At 35.4% G+C, this 24,000-nt stretch overlaps 3 protein-coding genes across 4 annotated transcripts; 1 reads left to right on the top strand and 2 right to left on the bottom strand.

Annotated features, from left to right (window-relative positions):
* Positions 1-797: 797 nt before the first annotated feature.
* Positions 798-3,068, bottom strand: LOC134260553 (uncharacterized). Of its 2 annotated transcripts, none has more exons than XR_009990572.1 (3): positions 2,419-2,500; positions 1,738-1,809; positions 798-1,274 (listed from the first exon to the last, which is right to left on the bottom strand). XR_009990572.1 is itself a non-coding variant. In XM_062743100.1 (3 exons), exons 1-3 carry the CDS (start codon positions 3,001-3,003, stop codon positions 1,107-1,109), a joined length of 312 nt encoding a protein of 103 aa, XP_062599084.1. In that variant the 5' UTR covers positions 3,004-3,068; the 3' UTR covers positions 798-1,106. The 2 variants fall into 2 exon arrangements, 1 of the variants encoding a protein (XP_062599084.1); XM_062743100.1 differs by lacking the exon at positions 1,738-1,809 and adding an exon at positions 2,942-3,068.
* A 506-nt stretch (positions 3,069-3,574) lies between these two features.
* On the top strand, positions 3,575-5,338 carry LOC134260556 (uncharacterized). Its single transcript, XM_062743104.1, has 2 exons — positions 3,575-4,017; positions 4,192-5,338. The coding sequence occupies exons 1-2, from the start codon at positions 3,575-3,577 to the stop codon at positions 5,336-5,338; spliced, it is 1,590 nt and encodes a 529-aa protein (XP_062599088.1).
* A 13,319-nt stretch (positions 5,339-18,657) lies between these two features.
* Positions 18,658-21,542, bottom strand: LOC134260557 (uncharacterized). The gene is made up of 4 exons (XM_062743105.1): positions 20,661-21,542; positions 20,017-20,138; positions 19,677-19,882; positions 18,658-19,560 (listed from the first exon to the last, which is right to left on the bottom strand). The coding sequence occupies exons 1-4, from the start codon at positions 21,540-21,542 to the stop codon at positions 18,695-18,697; spliced, it is 2,076 nt and encodes a 691-aa protein (XP_062599089.1). The 3' UTR covers positions 18,658-18,694.
* Between the last annotated feature and the right edge of the window lie 2,458 nt (positions 21,543-24,000).

Genomic DNA, 24,000 nt, shown 5'->3' on the forward strand with positions numbered 1-24,000 from the left:
TTTGAAGATATTGTTTTTCAAATCATAACTCCAGGGGGTAGGATGGGGTCAACATGGGGGGTCAGCGTTTAACATTTGAATACATAGGAAAAATATTAAAAATCATCTTCTCAAGAACGGCAAAACCATGATTGTTCATTGTTACTTATATGGAAACATCCTCTGGTAGTGTATATTCAAGTTTGTTCAAATCATGACCCCGGGGTACACAGGCAACTTAGCCACATATGATTCTCATATGAGTATCATATGATTCTCATATGAGTATCATATGATTCTCATATGATTGGTTTCATATGAGAATCATAGAAAAAGGGCATCATATGTGAATCATATGAAGCAAATCATATGATTTACATATGATCCACATATGTGAATCATATGAAAATATCTACATATGATTTTCATATGAATGATTTCAGTGTGTTTCAAGCCATTTACATATGAGAATCATATGAAAACGGCATCATATGTAAATCATATGAAACACTTATGTGTGTTTCAAGCCATTTACATATGAGAATCATATGAAAAGTACATCATATGTAAATCATATGAAACATTTGTGTGTTCTTTTTCAATATTTTTCACATTCTTGTACACTTTTAAAAATCAGATATTTCTGCTTTTGATGAAAATTCATTACATTACAATGATCTATCTTCATTGGTTAAATATTTTAAAATATCTTAAAATGCTTACACAACTTTTTGATAAAATTATTTTCATCAGGAGAAATAACTTATTTTTCACAGTGTACATTCTAAACAAGAAAAATATACAAACAAGTCAGTAGCATTTGTCGATACATGTATTAAACATATTCTAACATGAGTACAAATTATAAGATTTCAGCAAAATGATTTAGTAGTTAAACATGTATACTGTACATGTACAAATGAATAACATAATTAGATAATGTATAAAAATACCATATGACATGAAAGTGTCCAAAGCAACATTGAAATATCAGCAATAACATTTGTCATGTATTCTCTATTGTAAATTTATGAAAAATCAAGTTATTGATTATTCCAGCATACAATATGGGAAATCTTCACAGGTCAAATTCAGACAAGATTGTGTACATCCTCCCCATTTCATAATTATTCCTTGTTCTTTTTCCTTCTGTATCTTTCAGTTTTTTTTTCAGTTGTCCTCCCTTTGATCTTCCATGACCATTTTGAAAATCTCTTTGAACTGTACCGTACCAAAAATAAATATCCACCACTTCTCCTTTTCCTGAACAATTTCTTTGTGGCACAGAATGGTCTCTACAAAAATTTCAAAAGTAAAAATAAAATAATTCTTAAATTCTATGAGTTATAAAAGTTACTTAGGTATAATCAGCAAACAAATGTATGCCCAATTCACTGACACAGATATGATACAAGATAAAACTAATGTTATATATGTTATGCTAGGTGTTTTGAGGAATCCTATGATGTAATTTGCAAAACAATTACACTATTGAAAGATATGCTTCTAAATTCATAATAAAATCATAAAAAGCATTTTTTTGTTATTTTGACAATTAAATTTGGAATGTTCAAACAGTATATGTTAATTCAGATTGTCAAAAAATTAAGAAGATTCTGATACAGATACATGTATATTATTTTTGGACAAAAAATACTACAGACAAGTAGACAGGCAGAAAAACGGATATTGTGATTCCAAGATATCCCAAACTTTTGGGAAGACTATAACAAAGTTTATTTAACAGTGTGTAGTTACCTTTACTTTAAAGCAAGCCTTGGATCTTGGGATTTGTTCTTTATCTTACGAGAGGCTGACTGTATATTGAACCTGTAAGACAAATACTAACAGTCTCACACAGTAGATATTTTCTAAGAATACATTTAATTAAAACTTAAACTATCAAAATGAGAGAGTACAAGATTGTAGGTTCTCTATAGTCTTAAATATAACTAACATTTAACCCGAAACTATAGGCACGCACACCATTCACTAGTGTTGGGGGGAAAAATAATTGTCAGTAAATGAATACATAGATGTAAATATTCAATGGATTAGCTAGCTGATGTTCTTTCAACTCACATGCACATGTATTCATACCTTTAAAGTTGGATGTCACTTTTATAATTTTTTAGTTGAAATTCAAAAATCCAATTTATCCCCCCTTTCCCCACAAATTTATTGTATACTATATAGTTTCATAGCCTTTACAGCCAGCAAAATCAATTCATACTTTGCATATTTTAAGTGCACTGGATTAAAATTATAATGTAGAATAAAATTTCTAGAGTATTGAGTTGAGAATTTATTTTTGATGAAGCCATGCAAACAATGTAGAATTATAAAAGAACAAAAAGAAATTATCAAGAAATATTTTGTCATAAAGAGACATTACAGATACTTTGATTTTTTATTTCAAGTAGGCCTATTTATTTTTACCTTCAATATTGTGATGATGCAATCGTCTGTCAAATCAGCTTCAGGATCAATCGCCAGTCTTATCAGCTTCGGGCTCTTTGGACTGAAAAAAAACAGCACTATGACACTGAACTCAGTTGCCGAATGCATCTATAGGCCGTAACAAACATTTCTCATTAAGTTTAAGAAGGAATCCGGACTTGATAACGATCTCAACATACATAACGACATACAAGGTTTCTACTTTGACTTTCATATCAGTACGTAACAAAACGAAAACAAATTCAAGTTTTAAAAAGTAGTAATGCCTTTAGCCTAACCTGTAATGTTTACATTTAATCAGAAACAAATTTTATCTAAACTTACTTACAGATCACAAACGTTAGGTTTACGAGATGCATTGATTTAACAATTACATGCATGATGCAAGTGATAAGAGTATATATCGATAGAGAGTTCATACGCACCTGTAACAATAATGAAATTATATTTAAACAATATGAATCAAAAGTCTTTAAAATATTATTGTTAGGAGATCACTTGCCTTTTCCAAACACCCAACACGTCTGCTGCAGCAGTGACGTCAAAATTGACGTATATTTTCATCCGATAAAAGACAAAACCGGTCCGGAGAAAAATACGGAATTATTTTAATTTTACTTAGCCAAACCCAAAAGATTTAAAATAAAAAGGAAATTAATTTATTCTTTTTTGTCTGGGAAATGCATTATAACAGAAAAAAAAATTGTGAAAGGTTTTTTTTTTTAGAAGGAAAAGGGGGGGGGGGTAAACAGAGTAGAACTTTACATATAATTAATTATCAACAAATTCTTTTGAATAAATGTACATTTAAATTCATCCTTTGATATATATATATATATATAATTGAAATTGCAATTTTACTTCAGTATAACAAGGAAAGATAAGTGAACACTGTTTCATATGATTCTCATATGATCACTGTTTCATATGATTCTCATATGATCACAGTCAAAACCATCTTCCCAAGTCAAGAGTTTCTGATCCGCTCCGCTCCACATAAACCCTTGACCGAATAGGCCGAGTTTGATTGGGTTGACTATGGCGCCATCTAGAGAGATTACGCATTGTTGAACTCTGTTGGCCTCTGCTATTAGCCAATCAGAATAAGCCTATTAAAGAGCCATAGCGAGACAATATGGCTGCCCCCATAGATAAGTTGTTTATGGAAATAGACAAAAAATTCAACATAGTTTTATCCTTAAAACAGAAACAAGCCATAAACGGATTATTCAATTTAAAGGACGTTTTTGTTGGAACTAAAACTGGCAGTGGTAAGTCAATGACTTACGAGTGTGCCCCAATTTTATTTGACAACGGAACAACGTTGATCATCTCTCCGTTAACATCGATCATGAAAGAACAAGTTGAACGCCTGAAAGGACTAGGGTACAAAGCCATATACATTGGAACTGAAGAAGATGACATTAACGGAATAAGGAATGGTCACTATCACTTTGTTTTCGGTAGCCCGGAACTCCTAGTTGGAAACGACAAATGGCTAGACGTTATTAAAAGTTCATCATTTCAAAGCAACCATCGATTAACGGTGGTAGACGGAGCCCATACAGTTGTGCATTGGTAATGTTATTTAAAATCAAGGATTTTTGATGAATTATTTATTAATTATCATCTGATGATTTTTTAAAAATTATCAAGTGAGACGATAAACCTTTCGGTAATGGTATATTGGTAGCTTAAATAGAATACATAATTACTAGTATGTTCTAAAACAGAGCTTTGCAAATTTTTTAGGGGCCAGGGATCTGCGCAGGAAAGCCCATTCAGAGAGTGGTTTTCTCATATTGGAGAACTTAGATCGTTAAGTCTGAATGTTCCAGTACTGGCATTGACAGCGACGGCAAGTCCAACAAACCGAAAAAAGATCATGAAAAGTCTTTGCTTCAAGGCCGATAATGTTGTGATCCTGGACAACCCTGATCGCCAAAACATTAAAATTACGGTAATCACAATACCAAACAATGTAGATAATGAAAAGCTTTTTCACTGGCTTATTAAAGGAGTAATGCAGAAGAAGAGTGACTTTGAAAGACATTTAATTTTTTGTTCCTCAATTAAGGATTGTTCCCACTTATTCTGCATGTTGTCAAGACTGATAGGGAGTACAGAGCTTGTGAACATGTACCAAAGTAAGACCCCTGAATTTGTGAAAGAAAATATTCGCACAGATATGGGAAGTGAAACTGGAAAAATCAGAGTATTGATATGTACTAATGCAGCCGGAATGGGTGTAAATTTTAAGAATCTACATTGTGTTATTCATTATGGGGTACCCCATGACCTAGATACTTTCGTACAGCAGATGGGACGAGCTGGGAGAGACAGCACCTTTTCTGAAGAAATACTTTTGGTCAAGAAGAACAAAAAACTTTTCAAGAAAATTGATCCAGAAATTTTGAGACTTGTTTCATCAGAAAATGAATGTCGAAGGCAGATAATCTCCTCAGCTTATCTTGCTACAGCCGATCCCGTAGACAGCCATTTATGCTGTGATGCTTGCAACAAAAAGTGCAACTGTCGCATTTCACATGCAACTCATCCCTTACATGGGTGGAAGGATGTTTCTGTAGAAGAGGCAATGACTAGAGAGGTTGCTCAAGAAGACAGACTTATTTTGCGACACAAATTGCGTACATATAAGGAACAGTGTCCGACAGTGCCCTCTATTGATGTGTTACAAGATGATAGTATTTCTTTGCTAGTTGATAATGTAGATAAAATATTCTCTATGGAGGATGTCATGAAATATGGTTCGATATGGACTTCCCATATTGCAATGTCTGTTTTAGACATTATAAATGATGTGTTTCTTGATAATGAAATGTATGATATTTCTGAAAACGAAATTGATGACAGTAGTAGTGACTATGATGTTGAATAAATTAACAGAAACTAAATTGTCATTTTAGCATATTTCCAGATATTTCATGGTATTTTTTTCAGGTACATAGGAAACATATTCATTAACGGAAGTACAACTACAATGTAACAAAAAAAAACCTTGCCAAGCAAAAGAAAAAAAGGAGGGAGGATCATCAGGTCCCAATACTACCATTCAAATACCATAATACCCCAAGTCGCCTGTGTGGCGCAGTGGTTAGAGCGTCTGCTCTAGAGTCGCGAAGTAAGGAGTCAATCCTTAAGTCGCGGGTTCGAATCCCACTGTGGGACGTGGAGACTGGTCCTTCGGATGAGACCATATAAACCGAGGCCCAGTGTCGCAGTAGGTGCTGGCACGAAAAAGATCCCTCGCTGCTCAATGGCTCTGAGTGCTGAGCATAGGACAAAATTTGTAGCCCTCCACCGGCAAGTGGTGGCATCTCCATAAGAGTGAAAAATTCTCGAGAGGGACGTTAAATGACAAACAAACAATCAATCAATCATAATACCCCAAGACCATAATCTGAGAACAGACTTAGTCAAAATTTAGATTTTTATTATAACGAATTCTTTAAACGTATTTGCTTAAAAATTTACAACAGTAATTGCATATAAATTTATATTCAAACATGATAAAACAATTTCACCGATTATCTTTTTTTTCAGAAGTTATAACAATAAGAAAGTTTGACTGAGTCTGTTTTAAGTTGATGGTCTTGGGGTCAGCAGATGTTATGAGAGACACAACCACATATTAGCCCTGCATGCTATTGTGCATCTGGCTTTTGTGTAGTTTAACCATTACTGGCAAAATTATTCAGCCCTCTTTGTGGGGTGGGGGTCCTAAGGACCTGCTATTTATTTCTAGAAGGAAGATTACTCTATATAAAGAAACATACTAAACTTGAATCTTCCCAAACCGAGGATCAAAAGTGCCATACGAAGGTTTCCGTAGCCAGTACAAATACATATACTTTTGCATGATTATTTTCATACTATGTGCTAGGGAGCACAAATATCCCAAACTTCAGCAGCCTAATTTTAACACAAGGATAAGTAATTTCATATTTTATTCAAATGTGCACCATTCACAATGTTTTGTGCTATAATTCATCCAATCTAATTAATAATCTAATAGATAATCAACTACAAAGAGAATTTTTTGAGATATTCAATTGAAAACATGCACATTTAACATTTATACTGCTCACATCCATCAGAAAAAAGAAATCACATAATATTGTTATTTTGAAAAGTCCCCAAAATCTATGTTGTTTACATGCCAGTTATTTTTTTTTTAAATCTAGAATTATATCTAATGTTACCAGAAACACATTTTTATCATGGTTGACCAGAGATATTTCATCAAATCATATCTTGAATACACCTAACCTCTTTTCGATGATAGCATATTTTACAAACTTTTTGAAAAATATTTTTAAAAAAGTAACAAGCATCTACATTCTTAGAATGAAATACAAATGGAATATTAAAAGATACTGAAATTTTGGTCCATCTACTTAGAACAAAAAGGGTTGGGGAAGGGGGGGGGGGACCTTCCTTGCTTTACTTTTTTTTTTTACATACAAGTACACATTCTTTTTACAATATGTAATCTCATACATAATACAAGAATAAATGTAGCGTAACAAAAATATATTTAGATTCTAGCAAGTATAGCTCATTGTTGTGAGATGTGTATTGTTTCATCATGTATATTATTAGTAACATTAAGTTTCTTGAACATTCCAGAGTGGTCCATATGTTTGGTCATTTTTTTCTAGAACATTCTTGAACTTTGTGTATGTCCAGAACTTTCCAGTAATATCATGTACTTACAACTTCTAGAATATTCTAGATTTATATTACTGTATAAATATCCTGTCAATTCGATGCATAGATACAATTGTCGTACAAGCATCACTGAGGTATTACTGGGATATAATTTCACTGGGACATTGTGTGCAGCAACGGACACTCTGATGTATGTATTTTTAGATTTTTGCTAAGTTTGTACTTAATGATTTGTATATTACTGTAAATAAATTATTGTTAAGTTTAAACTGTGTGATTGATCTTTGCTGGCATTTAGGGTTATTCTGACCCATAACAGAATTGGGGGCTCGTCCGGGATAAAGAATTTCTTGCACTTTTGCAGTTTATTGTCAGAATTTTGTTGATTAAATTGTTAAATTAAATTATAAGCCAGCAAAAATCAACATGGTATTTTCGGTCACAGACTTTCTTAGTTCACCGAGTGTTCAGGCTTTTGATACGTTAAAAAAGGATGACTTGATCGCATTAGGTTTGCATTTTGGGCTAGATGTTAAATCCTCTCAGAAAAAGCAAGACATTAGAATTAAGGTTGCAAACAAACTAGTAGAAGAAAACATCTTTGAAAAATACGATCTTCCAGAATATACAGTTAAATCAGAGTTAGGCTCTTATAAAATGACAGAATATCAGTTTCAATTAGAGTTAGAGAAAATGCGATTTGAAAGAGAAGAGCGAGAAAGAGAGAGAGAAGAACGAGAGCGTGAACGGAAATTTGAATTAGACAAATTAGAAAGACAAGAGCACTTTGAGTTAGAGAAATTAAGATTACAGCAGAAACCAGAACCCTTTTTTGTCAAGAATGAATTTGATGCAGCAAAAAATATCAGACTAGTTCCAAAATTTCAAGAAAAATCTGTAGACAAATATTTTCCCCAATTCGAAAAAGTCGCAGAGAATCTTAAATGGCCACAACACGTTTGGTCAACAATGTTACAAAGTGTACTGGTTGGCAAAGCAGCTGAGGTATACTCTGCACTAGGGGTAGTTGAGAGTTCAGACTATGAGAAGGTCAAAGCAGCAATATTAAAAGCATATGAATTAGTACCTGAAGCGTATAGACAAAAGTTCAGAAAGTATAGAAAGTTTGATAATCAAACATTTGTTGAATTTTCACGAGAGAAAGAAGATTTATTTGATCACTGGTTTAGATCTAAGAAACTTGATAAAACCTTTGCTAATTTGCGCCAAGTCATCCTGGTAGAAGAGTTTAAGGAATGTGTTCCTCAAGATTTGAAAACACATTTAGAAGATAAGAATGTGAAAACTCTTGAAGAGGCAGCAGTCATATCTGATACTTATGCTCTGTCTCATAAAAAGAATTTTGTATCAAGATCTCAGACTAGCAGTAATTCTACCAATTCAGACACATATAAAAAGAGTGGTTCAGGGTCTCAGTCTTTCACAAGTTCCCAGTCTCCATCCCAAGGTGGTTCTAAGTCCGGTCCAGGACGTTTTGAAGGATCTTCTGGAATAGGGTCGCTTCCTACTTGTAGTTATTGTAAGAAAAAAGGTCATCTGATCAGTGAATGCTTTAAACTTAAGAGAAAAAATGACTTTGATAAAACTCAGCCACATGCTTGTGCTGCAGTTAGAGGTGATAGAGAAACCTTAGGTTCGATTTGTTCTGACACTCCTGATGTCCAGGGTTCACAGTCCAGTTCTATTGATTCTATGGAGGATTATAAGCCCTTTATGTCTCAGGGATTTGTTTCACTCGGTGACTCTAGCGAAATAAAACCTGTCCAGATTTTGAGAGATACTGGTGCTGCACAGACGTTATTGTTAGAGGGCGTGCTTCCTTTGTCTGAGCAGACTTCTACTGGTGGGTCAGTTTTATTACAGGGTGTGGAGCTAGGCGTCATTGATGTTCCCCTGCATAGAATTAGTTTGAAGTCAGATTTAGTTACTGGACCTGTTATCGTAGGTGTTCGACCTACTCTTCCCGTTCCAGGCATTTCTTTGTTGCTAGGCAACGATTTAGCTGGTGGAAAAGTTGTACCAGATCCTATAGTTTGTGAGAAAATCACTCCAGATGTTATGTGCGATGATGAAGATGATGACATTTATCCAGCCTGTGCTGTTACTAGAGCGATGGCCAGAAGACGAGAAATGGAGGCAGACCATACTCAAGCCTTTGACGAGACGACTTCCTCTGTTGATATTGATTTGAATGACACTTTCTTATCTGACCTTGATGGCACTCAAACCAGCATGGAACCACACCATATCAAGAAGCAAGAGAAGAAAGAACTTTTACCAAAATTTGGTGGTGAGGATGATGAGTTGCATCCATTAGCTAGCCAAGGCAAGGACATCCTCAGCCGAGAACGTTTACTCTCTGAACAACATAAAGACCCAGATATCATTCAACTTAGTAAGAGGGCACTTCCACCAGAAGAGGCTACTAAAGTTGGAGAATGCTTCTATATGAAAGATGGCATCCTTATGCGAAAATGGCGACCACCTGACGCTTCCCCAGATGAAGTGTGGCGTGTTGTTCACCAGATAGTGGTCCCAGCTGCTTATCGTCGAGATGTCATGAGTTTAGCTCACGATACACCTATGGCTGGTCATTTAGGTATCAATAAGACTTATAATAGGATTTTGAGTCATTTTTTATTGGCCTAAGCTAAGGAAGGATGTTTCTGAGTTTTGTAAGTCGTGTCATGTCTGTCAGATGGTAGGTAAACCGAATCAGAAGATACCATCCGCCCCTCTCCAACCAATTCCAGCTTTTGAAGAACCGTTTAGTCGAGTGTTGGTGGATTGTGTAGGACCTTTGCCTAGGACCAGATCTGGGAACCAGTATTTACTTACCATTATGTGTACATCCACTCGATTCCCTGAAGCCATACCTCTTAGGAATATAAAGGCAAAGAGCATAGTTAAGGCCCTAACCAAGTTTTTCAGCTTTGTAGGAGCACCCAAGGCAATTCAGTCGGATCAAGGCTCAAATTTTATGTCGGGGTTGTTCCAGCAAGTCATGCATGAGTTGGGTATAAGGCAATATAGATCAACTGCTTATCATCCTGAGTCCCAGGGAGCGCTAGAACGCTTTCATCAAACCCTAAAAACAATGCTGAAGACCTATTGTTACCAGTATGAAAAAGAATGGGACGAAGGGGTTCATCTTGTGCTATTTGCTGCACGAGAAGCAGTCCAGGAGTCTCTTGGGTTCAGTCCTTTTGAATTGGTGTTCGGTCATACAGTTAGAGGTCCTTTGAAATTGTTGAAGGAAAAGTGGCTGACTGAGACTACTGATCTTAATCTTTTAGATTATGTGTCTGATTTCAAAGAAAAACTTTACAATGCTTGTAAATTAGCACAAGAAAATTTGAAGAGTTCTCAGATGAAGATGAAAATGTGGTATGACAAAGATGCCAGAAATAGGGTGTTTAAGCCAGGCGATAAGGTTCTTGTATTTTTACCTATTCCTGGTCATCCTTTACAGGCCAAGTTTTATGGCCCTTATGAAATTGAAAGCAAGATTAGTGATGTAAACTATGTAGTTAAGACACCAGGTCGACGTAAAGAGAAACGGGTTTGTCACATTAACATGTTAAAAGAGTATTTTGAAAGGTGTGACCGAAATTCTGTAAAACCAGTTTCCACTTTAGCCAATGCTAAGACTGTTCAAAATTGTATTGAAAGTGATACGAGTGTAGAAATGAATAAGAAAGATTGTAATCAGAGTGTCCGCTTGAAAAACTCAGAAATTTTGGCTGATTTTGATGCCAAACTTGGACATTTGAACATTCACCAAAAGGAACAAGTTAAAAACTTGATGAGTGAGTATCATCACATCTTTTCGGATGTTCCAAAGAAAACTAATGCAGCTTGTCATGATGTCATAGTGGGTGACGCTCTGCCTATCAAACAACATCCGTACCGTCTTAATCCAATAAAATTGCAGTACCTAAGAAGGGAAGTGCAGTATATGTTGGACAATGACATTGTTGAACCTAGTAAAAGTAATTGGAGCTCACCGTGTATTCTTGTACCAAAACAGGACGGTACCTACCGATTATGTACAGACTTTAGAAAGGTGAATTCTGTTACCAAAACTGATTCATATCCAATACCTAGAATCGATGACTGTATTGACAAAATTGGAAACGCGAAATTTGTCAGTAAATTTGACCTGTTGAAAGGCTACTGGCAAGTACCGTTAACAGAACGAGCAAAAGAAATATCTGCTTTTGCTACACCAGATGGACTCTACCAGTATAAAGTAATGCCTTTTGGCATGAAAAATGCACCAGCTACATTCCAAAGGATGATTCACTCCCTTCTTCAAGACCTTGAGGGATGCGAGGCCTACATTGATGATGTCATCATATACAGCGACACATGGGACGAACATCTCCGAATCATGCGTGCTTTGTTTGACATTTTAGCTAAAGCAAACTTAACTGTGAACCTTGAGAAGAGCGAATTTTGTCATGCTTATGTAGAGTATTTAGGTCATAAAGTAGGTCAAGGTTATGTTACACCCATAATGGCTAAAGTGGAAGCTATTGCAAAGTTCCCGATTCCTACAAACAAGAAAGAGTTAATGAGGTTTTTGGGCATGGCTGGGTTTTACAGAAAATTTTGTCCAAATTTTTCCTCAGTTGTAAGTCCACTTACAAATCTTTTGCAGAAGAGGGTTAACTTTGAATGGACAAAGGACTGTGAAAAATCATTTCAAAAAATCAAATCTGTCCTTATGAGCAACCCAGTTCTGTCAACTCCAGATTTTTCTAAGCAGTTCAAGCTTACTGTTGATGCTAGTGATGTTGGAATCGGAGCAGCTTTGTTTCAAGAACATAGTGATAAGGTAGATAGAGTTGTTTCTTATTTTTCAAAGAAACTTACAAAATGTCAACAAAAGTATTCCACCATTGAAAAGGAATGCCTTGCTTTGTTGTTAGCCTTACAGCATTTTGATGTTTATCTGAATGTTACTTTGCATCCAATTCTTGTATATACGGATCACAACCCCCTGACATTTTTGCATAAATTGTCAAACAAAAATCAAAGACTGACTAGATGGAGTTTGTTGTTACAAGAATACAACATAACTATTAAGCATATCAAAGGCAAAGACAATGTTATTGCAGGTGCCTTGTCCAGAGTATCGTGAACATATATGATTTTGTATTAATGTACATATATCTCATTTTAACAATGTAAGTTTTCATTGACATTCAAACTTTTTAAGGGGGGAGGTGTTGTGAGATGTGTATTGTTTCATCATGTATATTATTAGTAACATTAAGTTTCTTGAACATTCCAGAGTGGTCCATATGTTTGGTCATTTTTTTCTAGAACATTCTTGAACTTTGTGTATGTCCAGAACTTTCCAGTAATATCATGTACTTACAACTTCTAGAATATTCTAGATTTATATTACTGTATAAATATCCTGTCAATTCGATGCATAGATACAATTGTCGTACAAGCATCACTGAGGTATTACTGGGATATAATTTCACTGGGACATTGTGTGCAGCAACGGACACTCTGATGTATGTATTTTTAGATTTTTGCTAAGTTTGTACTTAATGATTTGTATATTACTGTAAATAAATTATTGTTAAGTTTAAACTGTGTGATTGATCTTTGCTGGCATTTAGGGTTATTCTGACCCATAACAGAATTGGGGGCTCGTCCGGGATAAAGAATTTCTTGCACTTTTGCAGTTTATTGTCAGAATTTTGTTGATTAAATTGTTAAATTAAATTATAAGCCAGCAAAAATCAACATGGTATTTTCGGTCACAGACTTTCTTAGTTCACCGAGTGTTCAGGCTTTTGATACGTTAAAAAAGGATGACTTGATCGCATTAGGTTTGCATTTTGGGCTAGATGTTAAATCCTCTCAGAAAAAGCAAGACATTAGAATTAAGGTTGCAAACAAACTAGTAGAAGAAAACATCTTTGAAAAATACGATCTTCCAGAATATACAGTTAAATCAGAGTTAGGCTCTTATAAAATGACAGAATATCAGTTTCAATTAGAGTTAGAGAAAATGCGATTTGAAAGAGAAGAGCGAGAAAGAGAGAGAGAAGAACGAGAGCGTGAACGGAAATTTGAATTAGACAAATTAGAAAGACAAGAGCACTTTGAGTTAGAGAAATTAAGATTACAGCAGAAACCAGAACCTTTTTTTGTCAAGAATGAATTTGATGCAGCAAAAAATATCAGACTAGTTCCAAAATTTCAAGAAAAATCTGTAGACAAATATTTTCCCCAATTCGAAAAAGTCGCAGAGAATCTTAAATGGCCACAACACGTTTGGTCAACAATGTTACAAAGTGTACTGGTTGGCAAAGCAGCTGAGGTATACTCTGCACTAGGGGTAGTTGAGAGTTCAGACTATGAGAAGGTCAAAGCAGCAATATTAAAAGCATATGAATTAGTACCTGAAGCGTATAGACAAAAGTTCAGAAAGTATAGAAAGTTTGATAATCAAACATTTGTTGAATTTTCACGAGAGAAAGAAGATTTATTTGATCACTGGTTTAGATCTAAGAAACTTGATAAAACCTTTGCTAATTTGCGCCAAGTCATCCTGGTAGAAGAGTTTAAGGAATGTGTTCCTCAAGATTTGAAAACACATTTAGAAGATAAGAATGTGAAAACTCTTGAAGAGGCAGCAGTCATATCTGATACTTATGCTCTGTCTCATAAAAAGAATTTTGTATCAAGATCTCAGACTAGCAGTAATTCTACCAATTCAGACACATATAAAAAGAGTGGTTCAGGGTCTCAGTCTTTCACAAGTTCCCAGTCTCCATCCCAAGGTGGTTCTAAGTCCGGTCCAGGACGTTTTGAAGGATCTTCTGGAATAGGGTCGCTTCCTACTTGGAGTTATTGTAAGAAAAAATGTCATCTGATCAGTGAATGCTTTAAACTTAAGAGAAAAAATGACTTTGATAAAACTCAGCCACATGCTTGTGCTGCAGTTAGAGGTGATAGAGAAACCTTAGGTTCGATTTGTTCTGACACTCCTGATGTCCAGGGTTCACAGTCCAGTTCTATTGATTCTATGGAGGATTATAAGCCCTTTATGTCTCAGGGATTTGTTTCACTCGGTGACTCTAGCGAAATAAAACCTGTCCAGATTTTGAGAGATACTGGTGCTGCACAGACGTTATTGTTAGAGGGCGTGCTTCCTTTGTCTGAGCAGACTTCTACTGGTGGGTCAGTTTTATTACAGGGTGTGGAGCTAGGCGTCATTGATGTTCCCCTGCATAGAATTAGTTTGAAGTCAGATTTAGTTACTGGACCTGTTATCGTAGGTGTTCGACCTACTCTTCCCGTTCCAGGCATTTCTTTGTTGCTAGGCAACGATTTAGCTGGTGGAAAAGTTGTACCAGATCCTATAGTTTGTGAGAAAATCACTCCAGATGTTATGTGCGATGATGAAGATGATGACATTTATCCAGCCTGTGCTGTTACTAGAGCGATGGCCAGAAGACGAGAAATGGAGGCAGACCATACTCAAGCCTTTGACGAGACGACTTCCTCTGTTGATATTGATTTGAATGACACTTTCTTATCTGACCTTGATGGCACTCAAACCAGCATGGAACCACACCATATCAAGAAGCAAGAGAAGAAAGAACTTTTACCAAAATTTGGTGGTGAGGATGATGAGTTGCATCCATTAGCTAGCCAAGGCAAGGACATCCTCAGCCGAGAACGTTTACTCTCTGAACAACATAAAGACCCAGATATCATTCAACTTAGTAAGAGGGCACTTCCACCAGAAGAGGCTACTAAAGTTGGAGAATGCTTCTATATGAAAGATGGCATCCTTATGCGAAAATGGCGACCACCTGACGCTTCCCCAGATGAAGTGTGGCGTGTTGTTCACCAGATAGTGGTCCCAGCTGCTTATCGTCGAGATGTCATGAGTTTAGCTCACGATACACCTATGGCTGGTCATTTAGGTATCAATAAGACTTATAATAGGATTTTGAGTCATTTTTATTGGCCTAAGCTAAGGAAGGATGTTTCTGAGTTTTGTAAGTCGTGTCATGTCTGTCAGATGGTAGGTAAACCGAATCAGAAGATACCATCCGCCCCTCTCCAACCAATTCCAGCTTTTGAAGAACCGTTTAGTCGAGTGTTGGTGGATTGTGTAGGACCTTTGCCTAGGACCAGATCTGGGAACCAGTATTTACTTACCATTATGTGTACATCCACTCGATTCCCTGAAGCCATACCTCTTAGGAATATAAAGGCAAAGAGCATAGTTAAGGCCCTAACCAAGTTTTTCAGCTTTGTAGGAGCACCCAAGGCAATTCAGTCGGATCAAGGCTCAAATTTTATGTCGGGGTTGTTCCAGCAAGTCATGCATGAGTTGGGTATAAGGCAATATAGATCAACTGCTTATCATCCTGAGTCCCAGGGAGCGCTAGAACGCTTTCATCAAACCCTAAAAACAATGCTGAAGACCTATTGTTACCAGTATGAAAAAGAATGGGACGAAGGGGTTCATCTTGTGCTATTTGCTGCACGAGAAGCAGTCCAGGAGTCTCTTGGGTTCAGTCCTTTTGAATTGGTGTTCGGTCATACAGTTAGAGGTCCTTTGAAATTGTTGAAGGAAAAGTGGCTGACTGAGACTACTGATCTTAATCTTTTAGATTATGTGTCTGATTTCAAAGAAAAACTTTACAATGCTTGTAAATTAGCACAAGAAAATTTGAAGAGTTCTCAGATGAAGATGAAAATGTGGTATGACAAAGATGCCAGAAATAGGGTGTTTAAGCCAGGCGATAAGGTTCTTGTATTTTTACCTATTCCTGGTCATCCTTTACAGGCCAAGTTTTATGGCCCTTATGAAATTGAAAGCAAGATTAGTGATGTAAACTATGTAGTTAAGACACCAGGTCGACGTAAAGAGAAACGGGTTTGTCACATTAACATGTTAAAAGAGTATTTTGAAAGGTGTGACCGAAATTCTGTAAAACCAGTTTCCACTTTAGCCAATGCTAAGACTGTTCAAAATTGTATTGAAAGTGATACGAGTGTAGAAATGAATAAGAAAGATTGTAATCAGAGTGTCCGCTTGAAAAACTCAGAAATTTTGGCTGATTTTGATGCCAAACTTGGACATTTGAACATTCACCAAAAGGAACAAGTTAAAAACTTGATGAGTGAGTATCATCACATCTTTTCGGATGTTCCAAAGAAAACTAATGCAGCTTGTCATGATGTCATAGTGGGTGACGCTCTGCCTATCAAACAACATCCGTACCGTCTTAATCCAATAAAATTGCAGTACCTAAGAAGGGAAGTGCAGTATATGTTGGACAATGACATTGTTGAACCTAGTAAAAGTAATTGGAGCTCACCGTGTATTCTTGTACCAAAACAGGACGGTACCTACCGATTATGTACAGACTTTAGAAAGGTGAATTCTGTTACCAAAACTGATTCATATCCAATACCTAGAATCGATGACTGTATTGACAAAATTGGAAACGCGAAATTTGTCAGTAAATTTGACCTGTTGAAAGGCTACTGGCAAGTACCGTTAACAGAACGAGCAAAAGAAATATCTGCTTTTGCTACACCAGATGGACTCTACCAGTATAAAGTAATGCCTTTTGGCATGAAAAATGCACCAGCTACATTCCAAAGGATGATTCACTCCCTTCTTCAAGACCTTGAGGGATGCGAGGCCTACATTGATGATGTCATCATATACAGCGACACATGGGACGAACATCTCCGAATCATGCGTGCTTTGTTTGACATTTTAGCTAAAGCAAACTTAACTGTGAACCTTGAGAAGAGCGAATTTTGTCATGCTTATGTAGAGTATTTAGGTCATAAAGTAGGTCAAGGTTATGTTACACCCATAATGGCTAAAGTGGAAGCTATTGCAAAGTTCCCGATTCCTACAAACAAGAAAGAGTTAATGAGGTTTTTGGGCATGGCTGGGTTTTACAGAAAATTTTGTCCAAATTTTTCCTCAGTTGTAAGTCCACTTACAAATCTTTTGCAGAAGAGGGTTAACTTTGAATGGACAAAGGACTGTGAAAAATCATTTCAAAAAATCAAATCTGTCCTTATGAGCAACCCAGTTCTGTCAACTCCAGATTTTTCTAAGCAGTTCAAGCTTACTGTTGATGCTAGTGATGTTGGAATCGGAGCAGCTTTGTTTCAAGAACATAGTGATAAGGTAGATAGAGTTGTTTCTTATTTTTCAAAGAAACTTACAAAATGTCAACAAAAGTATTCCACCATTGAAAAGGAATGCCTTGCTTTGTTGTTAGCCTTACAGCATTTTGATGTTTATCTGAATGTTACTTTGCATCCAATTCTTGTATATACGGATCACAACCCCCTGACATTTTTGCATAAATTGTCAAACAAAAATCAAAGACTGACTAGATGGAGTTTGTTGTTACAAGAATACAACATAACTATTAAGCATATCAAAGGCAAAGACAATGTTATTGCAGGTGCCTTGTCCAGAGTATCGTGAACATATATGATTTTGTATTAATGTACATATATCTCATTTTAACAATGTAAGTTTTCATTGACATTCAAACTTTTTAAGGGGGGAGGTGTTGTGAGATGTGTATTGTTTCATCATGTATATTATTAGTAACATTAAGTTTCTTGAACATTCCAGAGTGGTCCATATGTTTGGTCATTTTTTTCTAGAACATTCTTGAACTTTGTGTATGTCCAGAACTTTCCAGTAATATCATGTACTTACAACTTCTAGAATATTCTAGATTTATATTACTGTATAAATATCCTGTCAATTCGATGCATAGATACAATTGTCGTACAAGCATCACTGAGGTATTACTGGGATATAATTTCACTGGGACATTGTGTGCAGCAACGGACACTCTGATGTATGTATTTTTAGATTTTTGCTAAGTTTGTACTTAATGATTTGTATATTACTGTAAATAAATTATTGTTAAGTTTAAACTGTGTGATTGATCTTTGCTGGCATTTAGGGTTATTCTGACCCATAACATCATCAACATATGAAAATACATGTATATATGTGGAACCTTTTAGACATATGGAACAGGGATGAAATTTTAATATGCATATAGAATATAAAACTTTTCTGTCTTAACACAAATTATTTTTTTCCTCTATTGTTGCCAGCTATCTGATCGGCTCAAACTAGATCACATGATAAAGTATAAAAAGTGTAATATAAAATGGATACGTCAACTGATTCTAAAAGTGGAAGCGTTCTTCTGTGAAGCAACAATAGTACTGACATCACAAAAGTATATATAAACTGGGTCTTACTAAAAAGAGATACTGCTATTCATTACTGTGACATCATAATTCAAATGACATAACAATGCCCTATATGAGAAAATATTGAGTATTAAAAACATGGATTTTAAGACATTTCTATTTAACTGATAAAACTTCGTGATCGGTCAAAATGTTTTCTCTAAAGTATATATATATGTATATTTAGGGATTGACCTAATCAAAAGGCTATAGTTGTAATATAATGCAAATTTTCAATTATGAATCATAACATTTCAAATGAGGCACGTTCCTTTTGCTTTGACACCCAGGTGTGTAATTTTGTCAAATTCACTCTTTCTGAAGCATCCTGAAATTTTTTGAACGACGGGAATTCCCTACCAGGAATGTATGAAAAAACGTTCCCTTTCCTGAGCTCCAACACCATGACTTCTATGTCTGAAAACTTGTTTGTTTTTGTTCTACTTTTCCCTTTGGTTTTCTGCTGGATTTCCTGCTGCAAGTTCTGTTTTATCTCTTCCTGAACCTGTGATGATAGTGCTGCTTTTACTGCACTTGAATATGTAAAATTTGATCCCTGTTCCTTGATTTTTTTCTTCACTAGCTGCACCATAAACTCTACCAGATTATCATTCGGTATATTCTTCCCAACGCCCCCAGTGGTATTAGCAGCACAGTTCCACATGTACTCATAGGCCTGCTTTGGCGATAGAAGGGCTATGATGTAAGCGACGAACCTCCACAACCAAAGTTTATATTTGTTGTGTTTTCTAACATCTGCACAGAGGAATTCAAATTTAGCATTGCGGACCACACGTTCTCCATCACACATAGAGTACGCATCATATGTATCCCTTAGTAGAAGAGCATTTTTCATGAAAGATGCACGGTAGTTGGCAACACTGTCTGTCTTGCTTTCACTTGTACTTGAGTCAGGAGTCGGATCATCATCTTCTCTAAACAACCAATTATGTGTACTGACCAAATGTCGCTTGAAGTAACCAGCAGTCTTATACTGTTTCCCACATGTGCACACAAATTTCTGCAGGCCATTGTCAAACATCCCTTGCATGGTGAGAGTCTGAGTATCCATTTCTTTGGCTTCTTCACTCATTCTGGTTAAATTTTTGTCTGTAAATAGAAAGCATTGAAAGTGTTCTGAGTGTTTCACCAATAATTTGTAATTAAAATGAAGTTAATTGTCAGATCAAACCCCTGAACATTTACAGAGAAACTTAAATTCTTACCTGCATTCAGTTTAACATGTTTCTCTAATATTTCCTGGGCCAGCTCGGTCAACCATTGGTACTGATCAGATTTCTCTGCTGTCATCAGTAATGGGGGTGGTCGCCATTTGATTGGCATTCCATCAAAATTTTCCAGCTGCATTACCTCAAAAACAGCTCCAAGAATATATGCATCTAGACAGTCCATTACAAATGCATAATGTGCCCTGTAACAGATTTTTTTTTTAATCTTAATTTTGTAAAGTACCTTCAACTCAATATGTCAAAAATGAAATTCATTCACTTCTGCACACATGCTTCATTTTTTCATATACCCCTGGTACAATGCATGTACATTTACCTGAATTTGTCTACAGCACCATCTCCACCACTGACATCTACTCTATGTATAAAGTTCCTCAACTGGAATAATGTACCCTGTTCTGGTGCTAAGGAGGTCTTATAGAACTCTTGATAGATGAACTGTGAAATAAATGTAAAATATAAACATGATGAAAATATAAGATTTAAAATTTTCAAGAATTTTTTGTCCTGTTAATATTTCATGCAATTGAATTTGTCTTATCACCTAACTCTTTATCAACATTGATAATCATAATATCATAATTAATTGCTATTTTCCAATAGAATAAGGGAAAAATGTTAGTGTTGAAATAAATAATTGTTCTCACAACAATAGTTAGTAAAATTGAAAGCATCATGGAAAAATTGAGAAATTTCATAACTTAATGTAATGAACATACATAAAATTAACAGTAACAATAAACTGAACATGTTTGTATCATTTCCAACATGTTGGTAAAATATATGTATGTATATATATATAACATAGTTGATTTAAAATCCATTTCATCACAAATGTATATATAAGAAATGTGGAGCTGTAGTGAATACAAGACTCTTGTTGGAAATCATATACTTGATGAAAATGAAAACTAACTTTTAAAAAACAGAACAGTTCCTCAGCATATCATGCATGGATACCAATAGAAAATTCATCAGTCGATGGAGTCCCTCAGGCCTGTGAATAATACCAGCTAGACGAAAGAAATCACTATGGCTATTCATCATGGCCATTTGTGCAGAATATGCCCGCTCGTTGGTTAGGACGTCACCTCCGAAGACTCTTTTCTCAATAACTGCTGGTGGATCATCCTCAGTATGAGCTATGTAATTTTCATGTATATGTTGCAATATCGAGATCATTTCCTCTGATTTATTTTCGCTTTTGTCAAGAAGATCTGCTATGAAGTATTTTGTTTTCTTTGATGTCTCTTCAATATGGGGGTGATCTAAATACTTTGGTACACAATCTGCATAGGGCTTGAGACAGTTAACATATTTAGTAGCAACTTTCAAAATATGAAATACCATGTTCTTCTCTAATGCATCACAATCATCTGAACTAGGAATGAATGCATGATTGGGTACATCCATGATATCTGAAATAGGTCTGTCATTCGGCAATGATGAAACCACACGTCGCTGCACGGCTACATTCAAGAACCAGTGCAAACTCTCTCTTTGCTTCTTGGATGACATATTGGAGGGTGATTTCATAAGGTCCACATTGTCCCCAATGATGTCATAAGCAGCGACAATACTCTCTGCACTACCCTTGTTTTCTTTAAGATATGCTGTGGCATATTCCAGAGTCTTTTTAGAGGAGGCCTGTACAGTAGGACTTGTGGAAACACCATAACTTTCATACAGTGGAAGAGAAGGTAATGTAATGTCACCAGAATCATAAGGAACACAGATTTGTGGAGGGACAGTGCAATGTAAACTGGTATTAGCACATCCTGCATTACTGGTACAATTTGATTTTGTAGGCAAGGGTTCACTTTTGCATGACATGTATGTCATATTGTGACTTTTGTAACTAGAGCACATGTCAAAATAATTAAGACCTTCTGACGTACCTGCTTCACTTGGATTTGCTGACTCTACTGAGCTAGACACATCCACGACCTGGGACACTTTCAGTAGTGGTTCTAGTCTGTTTCAGCTTTCAAATTTGCCACCATCTCTTCTGTTTTCTTCATTTTGTCTAACAATTGGCATTGCTGAATTTGACCTTTCACATTCTGTTTGATCAATCTTCTCTGTCTGGATACCATTTCATCATACTTTCTGGATACAGAGTCTGGACCAACTGACAGTCCCATGTGTGACAACATTTCTGTGTCTAAAATGAGAAAACATTTACATAACAACATGGCTTGTTTAAGAGTAGTTATTAAAAAAAATCTACAATTTGAAAGTCCATATTCTTTTCTGGTGTCAATGTTATGCATACTAGTAGTAATCATGGTAATTTAAAACAATATGAACTTCATATTTTCTGTCATTCTCTTTGGTACAAAAATATACCCGTTAATTCATGACAGATGAAGAACATTCTCCAATATTAAATATGAATAAGATACGAGTTTCCAGATCATGCTAGGAAATCATTTAACATGTTTAAATTCAATATAAAATAAGCCTTCAAAAATTGTCTCTCTTTCTATTGTGTATCATAATTTTTAAGTACATGTACCTCTAGTTTATACAAAGAATGTCAAAAACATTAAATTATAGTAAAATTATTTTAGAGTCTACAAAAAAATAGTATGTTACCTCATTGGTGGCTCCACCACGGTCTAATAGCTGTCCAATGACTTGATGAAGCTTGGAAATTTTGTTATTTCGTAAAATCAGGGAACTCAGGACACATAAAGCAATTTCATTGTCACCCTTTTGATGCAACATTTCAAAAATTGTGTCAATGTCGGGGCTAACAGGCGCAGTTCAAATGATATTCTTTGAAAATTGAGAAAAGTCAAATGATCTGCTCCTGTATTTCTTAAGATAGATGGGTCTTTCTCCTTGCACATGTTTATACATTCAGTGTTTATAAGTTTCAAAATGTACTTCATAATATGCTCTTGCATTTGTGGAATACTAAATAACTTCTTGGCTATCACGGAGGACTTTTGTCCTCTTACAATCCCAACCAACACTGCATATAACCCCTTCTCTTTCACTATTCTTGTTCTTAATTTGTCTGTCGCTGAACGAACTTGAACCTGAAATTGATTTGCAGTACAATAAGTCATAAATGTTAAACATTTACTTGATAATCATGCTAATTATTCAGATAATGTTGACATTACATGTATATACAATGTTTACACGAAATTCTTTGTGGTAGAAAGTAAAAAGATACAACATATTATAATTTATATCACGACTAAAAGTTCATAATGGCTGTGTACAAAATGTACATTGCAACTTGACTATCAAAATTAAATGGCACAGATAAGATGTATGTTTTAGGCATATATAGATTCTAACTCCTTTTCCACTGGAATTTTTTTTTCACATTAATATAATATTTACCTTTGCTTTGAATGGTGAAAGAATTTTCTGAGTAACATTCAATCTTTTTTTGGCTTTGGGAATCTCACATGAAGCGGTCTTGGTCGGTGGTATTTTTAACACTTACTTCTTCCTTGGTGTTGGTGTATGTGTTATATGTCTTTTTCCTACGAATTTAGCTGGACTATGTTTATATGTTTTCTTTTCACAAATGCCATGGTGATTTCCAGATGGTAAACTATCCTGTACTGCTACACAATGAAAAGTTGGACTCTGTGTCTCACTATGTTCTTCACTAGGTGCAAATAAATGTGTCTGGTCTGCTTTAGTGAATGTGATATTCTTTCTTATTTCACAAATTATGTTTCTCTTTTTAAGTTTTAACTGATCTAGTCTATTCTTTAAGTCAAAATCAATTTTTGAAATCCTGTTAAGTCTATTGAAGCAACGGAAGCAAATACACTTCGACAGTCCATCTGAATTGGTTGGTTTATAACCAATGACTTCTACCAACTGACAAAAAACTCTGAATGCATCTGAAAAAAATCTGTCTTCTTTGTTTCTTTGACAAAATTTCTGCGCACAGTCTGCACTTTTCTTGGTCTATGGAAGCCATTTTAAACAAACTTAAAATATATAAATAAGCTATTTAAAAGAATATTTATCAATTAGTATGCCCTGAATAATCCTGCTTCAATATATAATGCATCCGTATAAAATTGTCAACATGGAAACCTCTTCAAACCTGACAAAAAATCATTAAACTCATAGCAATCTCTCCGCTTGTCTTTTTTTCATTCAGAAAGGGTAAAATATGTCTTTCTCATATTTATAAATACAATATTCAAGCAAATGTTCAGTCCGAATTTGCACCACAAAAAACTTACATTCTGGTTCAGCGTGGAAGCCGGAAGGTACGCGAAGAGCGTAATAATTTCAGTACTTTAATTAATACAATAAA

The sequence above is a fragment of the Saccostrea cucullata genome, unplaced genomic scaffold, assembly GCF_032062105.1.
Source record: "Saccostrea cucullata isolate Sc308-1 unplaced genomic scaffold, CSIRO_AGI_Scuc_v1 ctg2452, whole genome shotgun sequence".
NCBI classification, from domain to species: Eukaryota; Metazoa; Mollusca; class Bivalvia; order Ostreida; family Ostreidae; genus Saccostrea; species Saccostrea cuccullata.

What these genes read in the sequence shown, in the direction of transcription:
- LOC134260553 (XM_062743100.1), bottom strand. Translation starts at nt 3,003, where the DNA reads ATGAAAATATACGTCAATTTTGACGTCACTGCTGCAGCAGACGTGTTG. An exon ending in GTGTTGGGTGTTTGGAAAAG is followed by an intron (nt 2,501 to 2,941) that starts GCAAGTGATCTC and finishes GTTTTTTTTCAG; the next exon opens with TCCAAAGAGCCCGAAGCTGA. An exon ending in GCATCATCACAATATTGAAG is followed by an intron (nt 1,275 to 2,418) that starts GTAAAAATAAAT and finishes AAATTTTTGTAG; the next exon opens with AGACCATTCTGTGCCACAAA.
- LOC134260557 (XM_062743105.1), bottom strand. Translation starts at nt 21,542, where the DNA reads ATGACATACATGTCATGCAAAAGTGAACCCTTGCCTACAAAATCAAAT. An exon ending in GACTGATGAATTTTCTATTG is followed by an intron (nt 20,139 to 20,660) that starts GTATCCATGCAT and finishes TTTATTTCACAG; the next exon opens with TTCATCTATCAAGAGTTCTA. An exon ending in GGTGCTGTAGACAAATTCAG is followed by an intron (nt 19,883 to 20,016) that starts GTAAATGTACAT and finishes AATCTGTTACAG; the next exon opens with GGCACATTATGCATTTGTAA.
- LOC134260556 (XM_062743104.1), top strand. Translation starts at nt 3,575, where the DNA reads ATGGCTGCCCCCATAGATAAGTTGTTTATGGAAATAGACAAAAAATTC. An exon ending in GCCCATACAGTTGTGCATTG is followed by an intron (nt 4,018 to 4,191) that starts GTAATGTTATTT and finishes CAAATTTTTTAG; the next exon opens with GGGCCAGGGATCTGCGCAGG.